This window comes from Musca vetustissima, unplaced genomic scaffold, assembly GCF_032173495.1.
Source record: "Musca vetustissima isolate MV318-11 ecotype Yass unplaced genomic scaffold, APGP_CSIRO_Mvet_v1 utg10220, whole genome shotgun sequence".
Taxonomy (NCBI): domain Eukaryota; kingdom Metazoa; phylum Arthropoda; class Insecta; order Diptera; family Muscidae; genus Musca; species Musca vetustissima.
The window spans coordinates 247,510-261,832 of NW_026881786.1; the positions used below are offsets into that span (position 1 = coordinate 247,510).

General features: G+C 34.2%; 1 protein-coding gene across 1 annotated transcript in view; it reads right to left on the reverse strand.

The window, feature by feature from the left end:
• Window positions 1-14,323, reverse strand: part of LOC133327798 (aquaporin) — a 93,653-nt gene that overhangs the window by 27,758 nt on the left and 51,572 nt on the right. The window contains exon 2 of the mRNA XM_061536335.1: window positions 1,411-1,604. Within this exon, the coding sequence (XP_061392319.1) occupies window positions 1,411-1,604 (194 nt within the window). The remainder of the gene's footprint in view (window positions 1-1,410; window positions 1,605-14,323) is intronic.

Here is a 14,323-nt window from a genome sequence, read left to right on the forward strand (position 1 = left end):
GCTCTGAGCACTCACCCGGTTTCACACCACCGATATAGATTCTTAACCTGGAGCTTACCTATAATGACAGACGAATGTTTATCTAGTCTTTAAAGCACATCTGTGTGGACTAATTTCAGCTCGTCCATAAAGCCAAATTTCAGCTGGTCTATAAAGACACTCTTTGGCTCGTCTACAAAAGTTTCCTGCAGCTCGTCTATAAAGACTCCCTTCAGCTCGTCTATAAAGACTCCCTTCAGCTCGTCTATAAAGACTCCCTTCAGCTCGTCTATAAAGACTCCCTTCAGCTCGTCTATAAAGACTCCCTTCAGCTCGTCTATAAAGACTCCCTTCAGCTCGTCTATAAAGACTCCCTTCAGCTCGTCTATAAAGACTCCCTTCAGCTCGTCTATAAAGACTCCCTTCAGCTCGTCTATAAAGACTCCCTTCAGCTCGTCTATAAAGACTCCCTTCAGCTCGTATATAAAGACTCCCTTCAGCTCGTCTATAAAGACTCCCTTCAGCTCGTCTATAAACACTCCCTTCAGCTCGTCTATAAAGACTCCCTTCAGCTCGTCTATAAACACTCCCTTCAGCTCGTCTATAAGGACTCCCGTCAGCTCGTCGATAAAGAGACGCACTCCATGTCGCCTATTAAGCTCCCTTCTGGTCGTCCATAAATTGATCCGGTAACCCTATTCTCATAAGAACAGAATGTATCTGTTGAGCATAAAAAAACATACGCATTCTTAATACTAGTTACGGCATTCGACTGCTACTTCGAAAAGGAATGCACAACTTTACGCCAAATTCTAGAACGAATTGTGAAAAACCCAAAACAAAAACACAATCACAACAACAATGGCAAATTTGAAAAGCCTATAGGCCGAACCGGTTGGCCGAGGTATAATTAACAGAACAATAATGTTGATGATGGTGTTTAGTGGCAAAATAAACAATTCTAAAATTAAGAAAACAACAACAACGACAACAACAACGGCGACGATCAATAAATTAACTTCACTGCATGAATGAAACAAATCAAAACCAACTCAACTCAAAATTTACTGATTAAATCTAAATCACCTAAACAATCAACCAGAGAACCAGTCGACCAGCCAACTGTCAATTTGAACTCTTTGGGGGTCTTGCAAATGGATGACATTTAAAATAACGACGATGACAAGTTAATTATATATTGTTTTAAGTATATTTTTGTTTTTGATAAATTTATTTCGAACAATAAATGGTTTTTATCATTTAATGAAAATTTGATTTTTTTTTAATTCCAAAAAATAAAATGTTTATGGGATCATAGAGAAGACATGTGACGTTCCTCAACCTAACAAAAAAGAGGATTTATTTCCATAGGTTCTCACCCATCGTTTTGTCAGATTTTGTAAAGGTTATTTTTTTTTGTATGGTACATACCTGAGCCAATGTTGCCACTGTCAAACCGAAAGTGAAGGCGATTTGTGGTATAGATGGACTCCATTCTGAACCACCAGTACAACTGCCAACACCAATTACCACCAAAAAGAAGGTACCGATTAATTCGGCCAACAATTGTCGCCAGATCTTTTTGTTGTCTGTGATATCCTTAACACCAACTACGGCTGACATGTCTGAAATTATAAAAAAATAAATAAATATAAATTATAAATAAGAGAACCGATAAATTTGATTAAATTATAAGCATAAGGGAGGGAGGAAGCAAGCAGTGCTAGGGGTATATTTGGGAAAAATTAAAAGCATGCTGCATTCAACATATTCATGCTACATATAAAATTCCATCCGGTATATTTCAAAGCATCAAAAATATATCGTCAAAAGAGTTCGAGACCACCTATAAAAAAAATTCCTTCAACGTTCAGCATGTCTATAAAATAGTCTTCACTTCTTCTATATAGTCTCCTGATATTCAGCTCGATACCTTTAGCTTCAGCTCGTTTATAAAGACTTTATGCAGCCAGTTTATGAAATACTCCCTTCAGCTCATCTGTGAAAGACTACCTTCAGCTCGTCTATGAAAAATTCTTTGTATCTGCTGAAGGACTCCCCGTTTCAGCCCGTCTATGAAGGACTCCCTGTTTCAGCTCGTCTATGAAGGACTCCCTTCAGCTCGTCTATGAAAGACTCCCTTCAGCTCGTCTATGAAAGAATCCCTTCAGCTCGTCTGTGAAAGACTCCCTTCAGCTCGTCTATGAAAGACTCCCTTCAGCTCGTCTATGAAAGACTCCCTTCAGCTCGTCTATGAAAGACTCCCTTCAGCTCGTCTATGAAAGACTCCCTTCAGCTCGTCTATGAAAGACTCCCTTCAGCTCGTCTATGAAAGACTCCCTTCAGCTCATCTATGAAAGACTCCCTTCAGCTCGTCTATGAAAGACTCCCTTCAGCTCGTCTATGAAAGACTCCCTTCAGCTCGTCTATGAAAGACTCCCTTCAGCTCGTCTATGAAAGTCTCCCTTCAGCTCGTCTATGAAAGACACCCTTCAGCTCGTCTCCATTCTCCATTCACGTCCCTTGCCCTCATTACTATTCATTATTAAAAGTCCTATTTGTTCATTTATTTTCTAAAAATATCTCACACCCTACTTTATTCTTTAATCTTCCTTTTTCTCCTGCTTAGTAAAAAACATAGAAGAATAACTTCCGAAAAAGAAATTTCACTTTCGAAAAAAGTGTAAATTATTACTGATATTGTGTCAAGATAAAGCGTTTAGACCATTAACACGTTATACGAATGTCGTCTGTCTGACAACAAGCGGACAATGTAAACACGTTATTATCAGCGATTAAAAACATACACATGCACATATATGGCACGCTGACATATATTTATTTTTTTTAGTTTTTTCTTCTTCTTGTTTTTCTGTTTATTGAATTAACGCTTATGATTGCGTGAATGAAGGTGATAAAATTTGAAAAAAAAGTTAAATAAACATTGTTGTCTTTCGTTTATTTGATAAGCCAAATTAAAAATGTAATGAAGCAGAACTACTGTTAATTGCGGATGTTTAAAAAAAAGAAGCAGAGCTAAAAAATATTGTGCGGGCTTGCAAGTGATTTTATCTTAGGGGGATTAATAAAAAATGCAAAAATGTTAAGGGCTGTGGAAAAAATATTATTCTTGAAAAATTCAGGGATTGAAAACTATTTTAAAGGCAACCACAGTTGTTAATTGGCGTTGAAAAAATATTTTAAAAATCAAAGCCTTGGTCTTGGTAAAACATACTTAAAAATCCGCATCTTATAATGGTCACAGAAAAAATATTCGTAAAAATTCACACATACGAATGGCCATTGAAAAACTATTCCTAAAAAAATAAATAAATATTTTTAGATTTTTTTTAGATTTTTAAAGAATATTTTTTCTGGGTCGGCAATTGTCATTTATTTTTTTAAGTATAATTTTTGATTTTGTTTTTGTAAAATAGTCAGGATTAAATATATAGTAGACGTGGATTTTAAAGAATATTATTTTTTGAGTCTGTCATAAAGTGTCTGATAGGCGTGGACTTCTTAAGGTATAGTTTTTTAAGGTCTGTAATAGGCGTGGATTTTTAAAGTGTATATTTTTAAGATCTGTAATAGGCGTGGATTTTTAAAGTATATATTTTTAAGATCTGTAATAGGCGTGGATTTTTAAAGTATATATTTTTAAGATCTGTAATAGGCGTGGATTTTTAAAGTATATATTTTGAGATCCTTCCGAGGCGTAGATTTTTAAAGTATATATTTTGAGACCCTTCCGAGGCGTAGATTTTTAAAGTATATATTTTTAAGATCTGCAACAGGGGGTGTTTTTCAGAAATATGCGAAGATTTTTAAAGAATATTTTTTCGGGTGGATTTTTTCCAGGTCTGCGGAAAGCGTGGATTTTTAAAGCATTTTTTTAAAATCTATACTAGGCGTGGATTTTGAAAGCATTTTTTTATGATCTATAATAGGCGTGAGTTTTTCAAGGAATTTTTAAAGACTTGAAGGCGTGGGGTTTTCATGGTATTTTTAAAGACTTGAAGGCGTGGATTTTTCAAGGTATTTTTAAAGACTTGAAGGCGTGGATTTTTCAAGGTATTTTTAAAGACTTGAAGGCGTGGATTTTTCGAGGACTTCTTGCAGGCGTGGATTTTTCAAGGACTTCTTGAAGGCGTGGATTTTTCAAGGACTTCTTGAAGGCGTGGATTTTTCAAGTACTTCTTGAAGGCGTGGATTTTTCAAGGACTTCTTGAAGGCGTGGATTTTTCAAGGACTTTTGAAGGCGTGGATTTTTCAAATTATTTTTAAAGACTTGAAGGCGTGGATTTTTCAGGGACTTCTTGAAGGCGTGGATTTTTCAGGGACTTCTTGAAGGCGTGGATTATTTAATAATATATTTTTTGAGATATGTAATTGGCATGGATTTTTTTTAAGGACTACTTGAAGGCGTGGATTTTTCAGGGACTTCTTGAAGGCATGAATTTTTTAAGAAAATATTTTTTGAGATATGTAATATGAGTGGATTTTTCCAGGAATTGTTAAGGACTACATGAAGGCATGTATTTTTAAAGGATTTTTTAAGGACTACTTAAAGACTTAAATTTGTTGGAGGCCTGGATTTTTATGACTATTTGCAGGCCTGGATTATTTGGACAATTTTGAGGCTGGATTTTTTGGATAATTTTAAGGGCTGGTTTTTTACCACAATTTGGAGGCTGGCCTTTTTAAGGGATATTTTTAGGTCTGGAGGCCGGAATTTTATTGGAATCGTTTGAGATTTAGATATGGGGCCAGAAATCTTTTTAAGGTCTTTTGAAGCACTAATTAGAGGGCAGAGGGGTTTTTTAAATGTTTTTATGACTGCTTGGAGGACGGGGATTTAAATTTTTTAAAAATATTTTTAAGTCTAGGGCATTTTTGGGTTTATTCGATGATTTGGATTTATTCGATAACTATTTGATTTTAGTTTCTAGGAATAATTTGACTAGTTTAATTATCATCGAAACATTTTTTTCTCCAAAATTTAAACCGTTTGCTTCAAACTTTTTAAGTTACCTCACAAATTTTATTAATAAAATTTGGTTGATAGCTAATGAAATTGGTTCCTTTCTAGATTATTCACAACATTTGTGCTATACAACTGACCGTAATTTCTTTATCTAAATGCAATAGTAAATTGTGTTTACGATCTGAAATAAACATATCTTCTTAGGTAGTCAGTCGCCATTCAGTAAACGAAACATTCAATAGATAACCCAGCTTTTATACTGCAATCGCTAAATGTTTTGATAATAAAAAGAAATATAAAAAACTATAGCAATCAACCAACAATAACTAAACAATGTTGTCCATAATTAGACCGGGCAATAAAATGACTTATAATTGGCAAAGGCCGTTAAGACTGTTTAAGAATTTCAGACTCAATTTGATTGCCAATCAAATAAAAAATAAATCATGGTATTTAACTCAAGTACATACGACTATGTAGATATGTAGGAGCCATTTGTTGATAACAATGATCAGAGGATTATTTTTTTATGGAATTTTTATATTTAGAGCAAATTGTGAGTGGCTCAATTTTAAATTCATATATAGTAAATAAATTTATATTAAAAAGCCTTTAGGGCCTCTCCATATTACAATTACAATGTATGTACAAATTACAATAAACAATGCTTTTATTTCAATACTACTATTATTACTCTCTTGTAATAACTGCATGTCATAGTGCTCTCATGTAATTGTCTAACACAATTGTTATACCGGACTACTTAATTAGAGCTCTTCTTTTGTTTAATTCTAATTAAAATTTAACAAGCAAATATTATTTAAATTTATTATCGAATACTAACTTAATGGTAATTGACGTGGAAATGTACTATTGCCTAGAATACCAATAACAACAACTACACTAAACTCAAATCAAAATGTTGTATCTTCAACAACGAATGGATTTACGTATGGTTTACAAAACCGTGTAGACTAATAATAATTACATATCGCCTTTGGGGGAATATGAACATATCGGTATTTCTATATATACCTATAAAAATAAAGATGTCAGTAGCAAAACTATAGGGACAAAATGGAATGGGTGAACTTAAAAATCCATAGATCGATTCTTTAGTCGATATGAGACAATAGGATTTATGATTAATATTTTGAAGCATTGTAAACTTATGTTGGAATCACCTATATATTCCTATTTGGTAGAAAATTGTTTTTTACTCTCCATAAAATTTACATATTTTAAACATTTGATGTGATATAAATGTAATAAATCTTCCGGCATTTTTATTTTATAATCTATTCTATCATTTCGAATACAAATAAATTTGTCGATAAACTTTAGATGGATGGACATTAGAGTCACTTATATCTAACAGCTACGTAATACAATCAAGCTAAGGTGAATCATGCCAATCCAAGGGAACAAAGAGTAGACATTTTTTTTAAAGAATATGTGTTATGATCTTTTGTAAGCGTGGATTTTTAAAGAATATTTTCTTAAGGCCTGGATGGATGGGCGTGGAGTTTTAAAAAATAGAGGACAATAATAGTCGTGGGTTTTTAAAGAATATCTTTTTCAGGGTCAATTATGGGCGTGGATTTTTAAGGGAACCCCCTTCCCGATTTTAATGTTTCAAGATTTTCAATGGGCTGGTAAATTAATACAAATGCTTGTTAAGGTTTGTAACTTTGCACATACATAATTGAAGATTTAAAAGAGAAGAAAAATAATTTACAAAAAATTTTTGTTATTGTTTTGTTGTTGTTTTTTGTAATTAAAGAAAACTCCTTATTTTTGATGGCGGCATGATATCTCCTCACTGGAACATCGGAATCCGAAAATTCCAACGGTGTTAGAAAGAGTACATGTCTGGCTCTCGTATGAACTAGGATTATTGACTTTGCTCTAAAATTAGCAAAATGGTGGACCTTTGGAAAATCGCCGATTTTTTACCAAAAACCAAGTTAAAAAATAAGGAAGATCTTCACCGATTGGTTTTACAAAATGAAAAAATTCGCTGTTGCAAACATAAATTTACTGTGGGGGGGGGAGTCGGTGCCCCCAGTGCTCCCCCCTGCGTACGTCCCTGGCTCCCATATATAGTTTCGCCCGAGTTTAGGTAAATTGTCCACTAAAGTCCCTATATATATTTCTATTTGCACGAAATTTGGCCCAGAGTAATATAGCTCCCATATATATTTTCGTCCGATTTTAGGTAAATAGGGCACGAAAGTCCATCTATACCTTTCTATTTGTACGAAATTTGACATAGGGTACTGAATTGAGTCTAGAATGACGTGTGCCAAGTTTCGTGAAAATCGGTTCAGATTTAGATGTAGCTTCCATATATATTTTCATCCGATTTAAGGTAAATGGTGCACCAAAATACCTATATATCTTTCGATTTGCACGAAAATTGGCATAACATACTGAATTGAACGTAGAATAATGTCTGCCAAGTTTCGTGAAAATCGGTTGAGATTTATATTATCCTTATATATTATCGATTGATTTTAAGTAATTGACGCACCAAAGAACAAATATATGGTTGATAGGAACAAAACGTACTGAAATCAGTATAAACTAACCTGTGATAAGTTTCGTTGAAATCGGTTCATATTTGGATATAGCTTCCGTATATATTTTCGTCGGATTTTAAGTAAATGGTGCATCAAACTCCTAATGTTTGTCATATTGACATGCAATTTTGCGATTTACATACTTTTGTCCCCGACGAATGACATGTTTATGGATTGATCAGAGTCGATTCACATATTTTAGTTTATTCAATTTCATGTTAATAGTCCTATTTAATATACCCATAGTGGTGAAGGGTATCATATTCTCGGCCCCGTCCAACTTTACTACTTTCCTTACTGGTTTAGGTCTGTAGTAGGCATAGGATTTTAAAGAATAGGTTTTTGGGTCTGTAAAAGGCATCCACATTTGTTTATTGGGTATTTGGGGTCCTTTTTGGGTAAAGTTTTAAACATATTTTACCATAAATATTAAATATTTTGGATTCTACCTCGAAAGCTGTCTACCAAAAAAGTGTATATTGGTCAATGTTTTGGGGTAGCCTCCAAACAACGTACCGATATTTTAAACACATTTTTAAACCCAATCAACCGCAATTTATCATCCTAAGTTCTGATTAGGTATAAAATCTTCCACTAAAAATGATTGGCGTACTGTTTAGGTTAGGAGCCATAAAGGGATCCGTCACAAAGTTCGGTATTTTGAAGATTTTAAAAAAAATCATGATCACTTTTAAGGAACTTTAAGGATTCTACCCTATTGAGCACGAAAGCTGCCTACAAAAATAGTTCATATTGGTCAATGTTTCGGCGGTAGCCTGTTTCGACGGTACCCCAAAAATTCGATATTTTAAACCCATTTTATCCCCAATCAATTGCAATTTATAATTTTAAGTTGATTAGGTAGCAAATCTTCCACTAAAAATGATTGACGTACTCTTTAGGTTGGGCGCCATATAAGGTTCCGTCACAAATTTCGGTGTTTTGAAAGAACACGCCTTAAGCATAAAATCGTATTTAGTTCTTGGAAACTATTAAGTTGTGTAGAGTATCACAGAGTAGATTTTTTGCTTAATGTTCACCTTTTCCAATCTTAAGCCCACACACCTTTTCAGTGACAATATTCTATTATTGGAAATAATTTCGTTTGACATGGCCAACGACACTTCTAAATTCATCGGAAAAAACAGTTAATGTCTGGATAAACAAAGCATCTCAAATTAATGAACTGTCATAAACAAATTAGTGTGTTTGACGTCAACGTCATAGCTAAAGCCAACATTTGCCTTGACAAACGATTCCAAATTTATTATTTTTGTTGTGTGGCGGACTCTGCAATTGACCATATATGTATGCAGAGTGGCTAGGACCATAACAACAATTGAATGAATGTATTAATAATAATGAATAATGTGCGTTTTGAAAATACATTTTACAATATGACACTTTCAACTTAAAAAAAAACACTTAAGACACAAACATACAGCGTCAAGATTTTAGATAACCTAGTTAGGAAATGCCAAACGCTTGCGAGTGTGTGATTTTTTGCAATGTTATTTTAACAGAAAAACAATAAACTTCAAGTAAGCAAATTTTGAAAAAAGAAACATTTTTTTAATTCTTTGCTTTTGTTTTCGAAATCAATAGCCAAAATAGTTACACATGAACAAAACGTTTATTGGATCCATTAATAAATCATTATTGAAAATTGGGCCATTGTTATGGAATTGCCACAAAGAATACATGTTTGGTTATCTCTTTATTTAAACAAGTGTTCCCTTGAACATATGTGTATGTAGGTATGTAGGTGTGGTTTTGTTTTCAGCAGTTTATTGAAACTTTCATTAACAAATTATAAAATTGAGATTTTAAAGAAAACAAACATTAATGCAATTGCCATATAGATATATCATAAAAGGAGAGATATTGCTCTGAGGCAGTATTAACAAATAACTGGACCACTGGAAGGACCCAAGAGGTAGGACTTCAATAAATGTATACATTCTATATACATATATAGGCTCCGCTTTTGGAAATATTATACACAATGATCATCCATCAACTCCATCCATCAACTTATTAACCCATATCGAAAGCAAAAATGTAGGGAATTAAAAAAAAAAAACAAAAACAAAAAGACCACCAAAAATTCAAATTCACCCTCAAACAAACCACATTTGATAAAAAAAAATTAATAAATAAATTGAAGCCAATGACAGCATATTGATATTGATGTTCAACACACAATAATTTAAGATTACACTTGACGTTTGGCTAACATGTTTCAGCAGCAACCATAATTATTTATTTTTTTTTATACTGACTTTGACATAATAACCGGGCCGACCACTAGTGGTGTTGCTGACTCAGATCGACAGTTATGTGAAAGTGAAATGTTATCGAACAAATTTTTGATCGCCTAGCACACCACCATCTATTTTTATATATGTCAATTAAATGACAAGTGGGGACTTATTATAAAAACATATATTTTGAAGTATGATAAATTGTTTTTGTTGGTGTTGGTAGGTCCAGTATAACAAATAATTTGGGTTATTAATATTTTTTGGTAATTTTTGTTGGGTGGAGATGGCAAAGGAATATGGCAGTATATACAAGTATAATTTCTTGAAAATTTTGTCAATTTGAGTAGATTCGGAATCAAAATATATGGAAAATGCAATTAAAACTCTATAAAAGGATTTTTACATATATCTTTTTAAGGTAGCCGTTTATCTTCGGGGCAAATGAAATACCAAAATACAGCATCTTGGCTAGAAAACAAAGGCCTACATTGAACACTTTCCCTAACCCTTTGAGCCCCGAATTTTTCCGCAATCTTTGAACAAATTTCTGTTACCAGATTTAGTGCAATGCAACTTTCCTAAATAGGATATGCACGAAATTTGACATCGCTACACCCTTGTATTCGGGAGATACAGTACATTCTTTCTGAAAAATTAAAGTCCAATATCAAGAAAACCAAATGCAAAATCGAAAAACCACTTTAAATTATTCTCTATATCAGTTTTTACAATAATCATAAATAATTCTAATGACAGTATTCATACAATTTCAATACGAAGCGATTTATACAAATTTACCATCTTCTCTATATTGAAAAGCATTTAACTTTACCAACATTTCGAATTTTTTTGATTTTTCTTTGTCTTAACAAATGACATCCAAACAATATATATCTACCAGCTGCATATTAAATATAAGCTCTAAAACATTTTGTTTCCTGTGCGCAACATTGGGCCACAAAGGGCTAAGGAGGGTTTTCATACCGAAACATTGGTTGGACCATAACAACATCGGAAATAGTGCGAGAAATTTATATGGAGGGTTTTTAGTTTTGTAAAATAAGTCTAGTTGCTTTAAAATTTGACCCTCTAAAGATCTTCTATGGATAGATGACCCCCTATAGTTCTATTATACATGGACGGCCTATTATCGGTGTTCTATATATAAGGTCCTCTACAATTATTCCATAGATATAGAACCCTCTAGAGGTATTTTATAAATAGAAGCCCTTCCACACAGGGTGAGATAAAAAACTGCAAACAAAGTCAAACGTCATAATTACCACAACTATGTTGTCAGGGTATTATAGCTTTGTGTAGTCCAAAAAGTTTGTAACGCCGAGAAATATTGGTCCTAGACCCACTTTTATGTATACCGATCGTCATATCTCGTCTAGCTGAGTCGATCTAGACATGTGCGTCCGACTGTCCGTCTGTCCATTATAATTTGTAGACACGATACAGGCCACAGTTATGGACCAATCTTCACGAAATTCTGCATGTAGGATGGGTTCTGCCCAATGAAGATAGGCTAACATTTAGGGAATGAAATGGTCCAAATACTTAATTTTTGTCACTTTTTCTGGTCGCTCCAGTGGCCGCAATTATGGCCCAAAAATCGCTAATTTTTAATTAAAAAGGGGAGTGGTCCAAAGAATAAGTATGCCTGTTTTGATAAAGATCTGTCAATATTTAGCGGGTCAAATGGACCCTGACTTTTGTGTGAAAAATGACAAAATTTGTATTCTATAGCGTATATATTTACTCTTGAAGGACATAGACCCTAGAAGATGTTCATGTATCCAAGAGGAGTGGTTAGCCTTTAAATTGACTCTTATTATATTGTCGTATGTACTCGGATGTAGGAGTTACACTTAAATATTTACAGGTGCTTATGTATTCATATATTGTTTAGTAACCCATTACCACACTAGAGGTCGAAAATATAGAGCTGATCGCTTTGAAATGTCCCATGAGGACCCATGTATGGTCAAGGACAACGCTTATAATTTTCGGTGATGATCAGACAATAATTTTGGGATGAACTGGACCGAAGATTTTATGTTTTTTTTTTTGTGTTTTTTTCCGAGTCGATCTATAAGCCGAATATCACAACACAACCCACGGTGAAGGGAATATGGACAAGTAATTAGAAGGACTATACTGAACATTAGTAATATTTGGAAAATATGTCAGTCTAAGGAAGAGGTGCTTTTGACCTCACACAGGGTGCAGAAATAAGCTCGGAATAAAAACTGCAACGTGGTAGTTGTGTAGGGTATTGTATGGTCGGCCCCGTCCGACTATACTGCTCCACTCACTGGTTTTTAAATTTTATTGAATGAAAGCAACAAATGTCGAAAATAGCATAAAATTTTAGAATAAGTTTAGATTTGTTCGAATTGGTCGACTTTGGTACGAATTATGGCCTTCAAACGGCCAATGAAACCGTCACACGCTGCCCGAATGTTGCTCTGCGGTATTTTGTGAGGAACCTCATTTTGTAACCATTCTTGGGTGGCGCATGGTGAGTGCTATGTTGCTGAGTCCTGTTGGAATGTCCAAGGTCTGCGGCCAAAATGTTTGCGTGCACAAAGATTTAATACAACCTCCAGAATATTTTCGCGATAATATTCGGCATTTATTCTGATGCCACGGTGGATTAATACGAGCGGAGAGCGACCATCGCTGTTATGGCGGCCCACACCATCACCATGGCTGGAGCTTGAGTTCTGGTGGCCAACCGAAGGTACACATTTTCATTTTGTTTATTTACAAACTGCTACACAACGAATGTTTTATCATCGGAGAAAACCAAATTCGGAAGTTCACCACTTTCGGTCAAGCGGAGCAACTCTTTAGCGCTTTTGAGTTTATTTTTTTCGGTGCCGCGTAAGTTCTAGCACTTTTTGGAATTTCAGTGGCTTTACCCCGAGCTCATTTTTCAATATTTGCCGAATGGAACCATATTTACTTTTGGAACCATTTCTGTTGATGTTGCTGTTTTCTTCCATCCACTTCCTGTCGGACGAGTGGTTTAGAGATGCCAACAGTCTGAAGTTGGGTTTTGACCCTCGACAGGCCTTCTATTGATAGATGAGCCCCTGCGTGTCTTTTATAGACAAAATATCTTATATAGGTCTTCTAAATATTATGTATCCTCCATAGGACTTCTATAGATAGATAATTCTCTACAATATATATATTTAGCGAATGTAGAAAATATTTAAATATGTATTAACATATTATTTTATTTTCACAGCACACTGCATATGTCAATCCAATCCACACATTAATATCGACCATAAATTAAAATTTATTACCATTTAAAATGCACAAAATCCACAATTTAAAATGCACCAAATTTAGTACAAATTTCTGAAACTTAGTACAAATTTCTGAAACTTCCTACATATTTCAATCTTACACATCCACAGCGATCCTGACTACAAATTTCATGATTCTAGCTCTATTGGTTCATCTAAAATTCAATTGTACCAAATTTAGTACCATTTGGTACCCATAAGTATTAATTTGTTAAACTGGATCCTGACCCTAATCCTGCATTCCTACAATGATCCTAACTCCAAATTTCATTGTTCCAGCTCTATCGGTTCACCTAAATCCTAGATGTACCAATTGTAGTACGATTTAGTACTTTTCGTACACATAAATAAAATATTTTCAAAACTACGTACATATCCCAATCCTACACTCCGACGGTAATGTACTTTAAATTTTCAGGATTCCAGCTCGATTTGTAACTCCAAATCAAATTTGTACCAAATATAGTGTCATATAGTACCTTTCGTACACATAAGTACACTCTTTCCAAACTCTTCTCATATCGACCCTACTTATCAACCTTAATTTGCATTCCAAATTTCAAGTTTTTAGCTCAATCCATTCACATGCTACGAAATTGTACCAAATTTAGTACATTTCAGTACTTTTCGGATACTTATAGTTCGAATTTCCAAAAAGCTCTTTGCTACATCTATTCTGAACTCCATCAGTGACCCTCAATCCAAATTTCAGAGTTCTAGCTCTACTGGTTCGCCAAATACAAATGATATCATATTTAGTACTTTTCGTACCCTTCTAGTACGAATTTCCCAAAAACCCAGCCTTATCTGTCACATTTGGGCCAAGAGTGACCCTCACCCAAAATTTCAAGATTCTAGCTTCAGCCGTTTCGTCTGGGCGTTGATGAATCGTTAAATCAGTCAGTCAGTCAATCACTTTACTTTTTTATTAGTATAGATATAGAAGATTCTCCATAGGTAGAAAACCCTCGATAGGTCATATATTGATAGAGGATCCTCTATAGGTCTTTAATAGAAAGAAGACTTTATTTGGAGTTTCTATGAATTGAAAATCCTCTTTTGGTCTTCTGTGAATAGAAAATCTTTTCGAAGAGCTTTTAGAGGTTACCTATACATAGAAGGTCTTCTGTGGATAGAGGCTTTTCTATAGTCTTTTATGTATAGAAGATCTTCTATATATAAGAC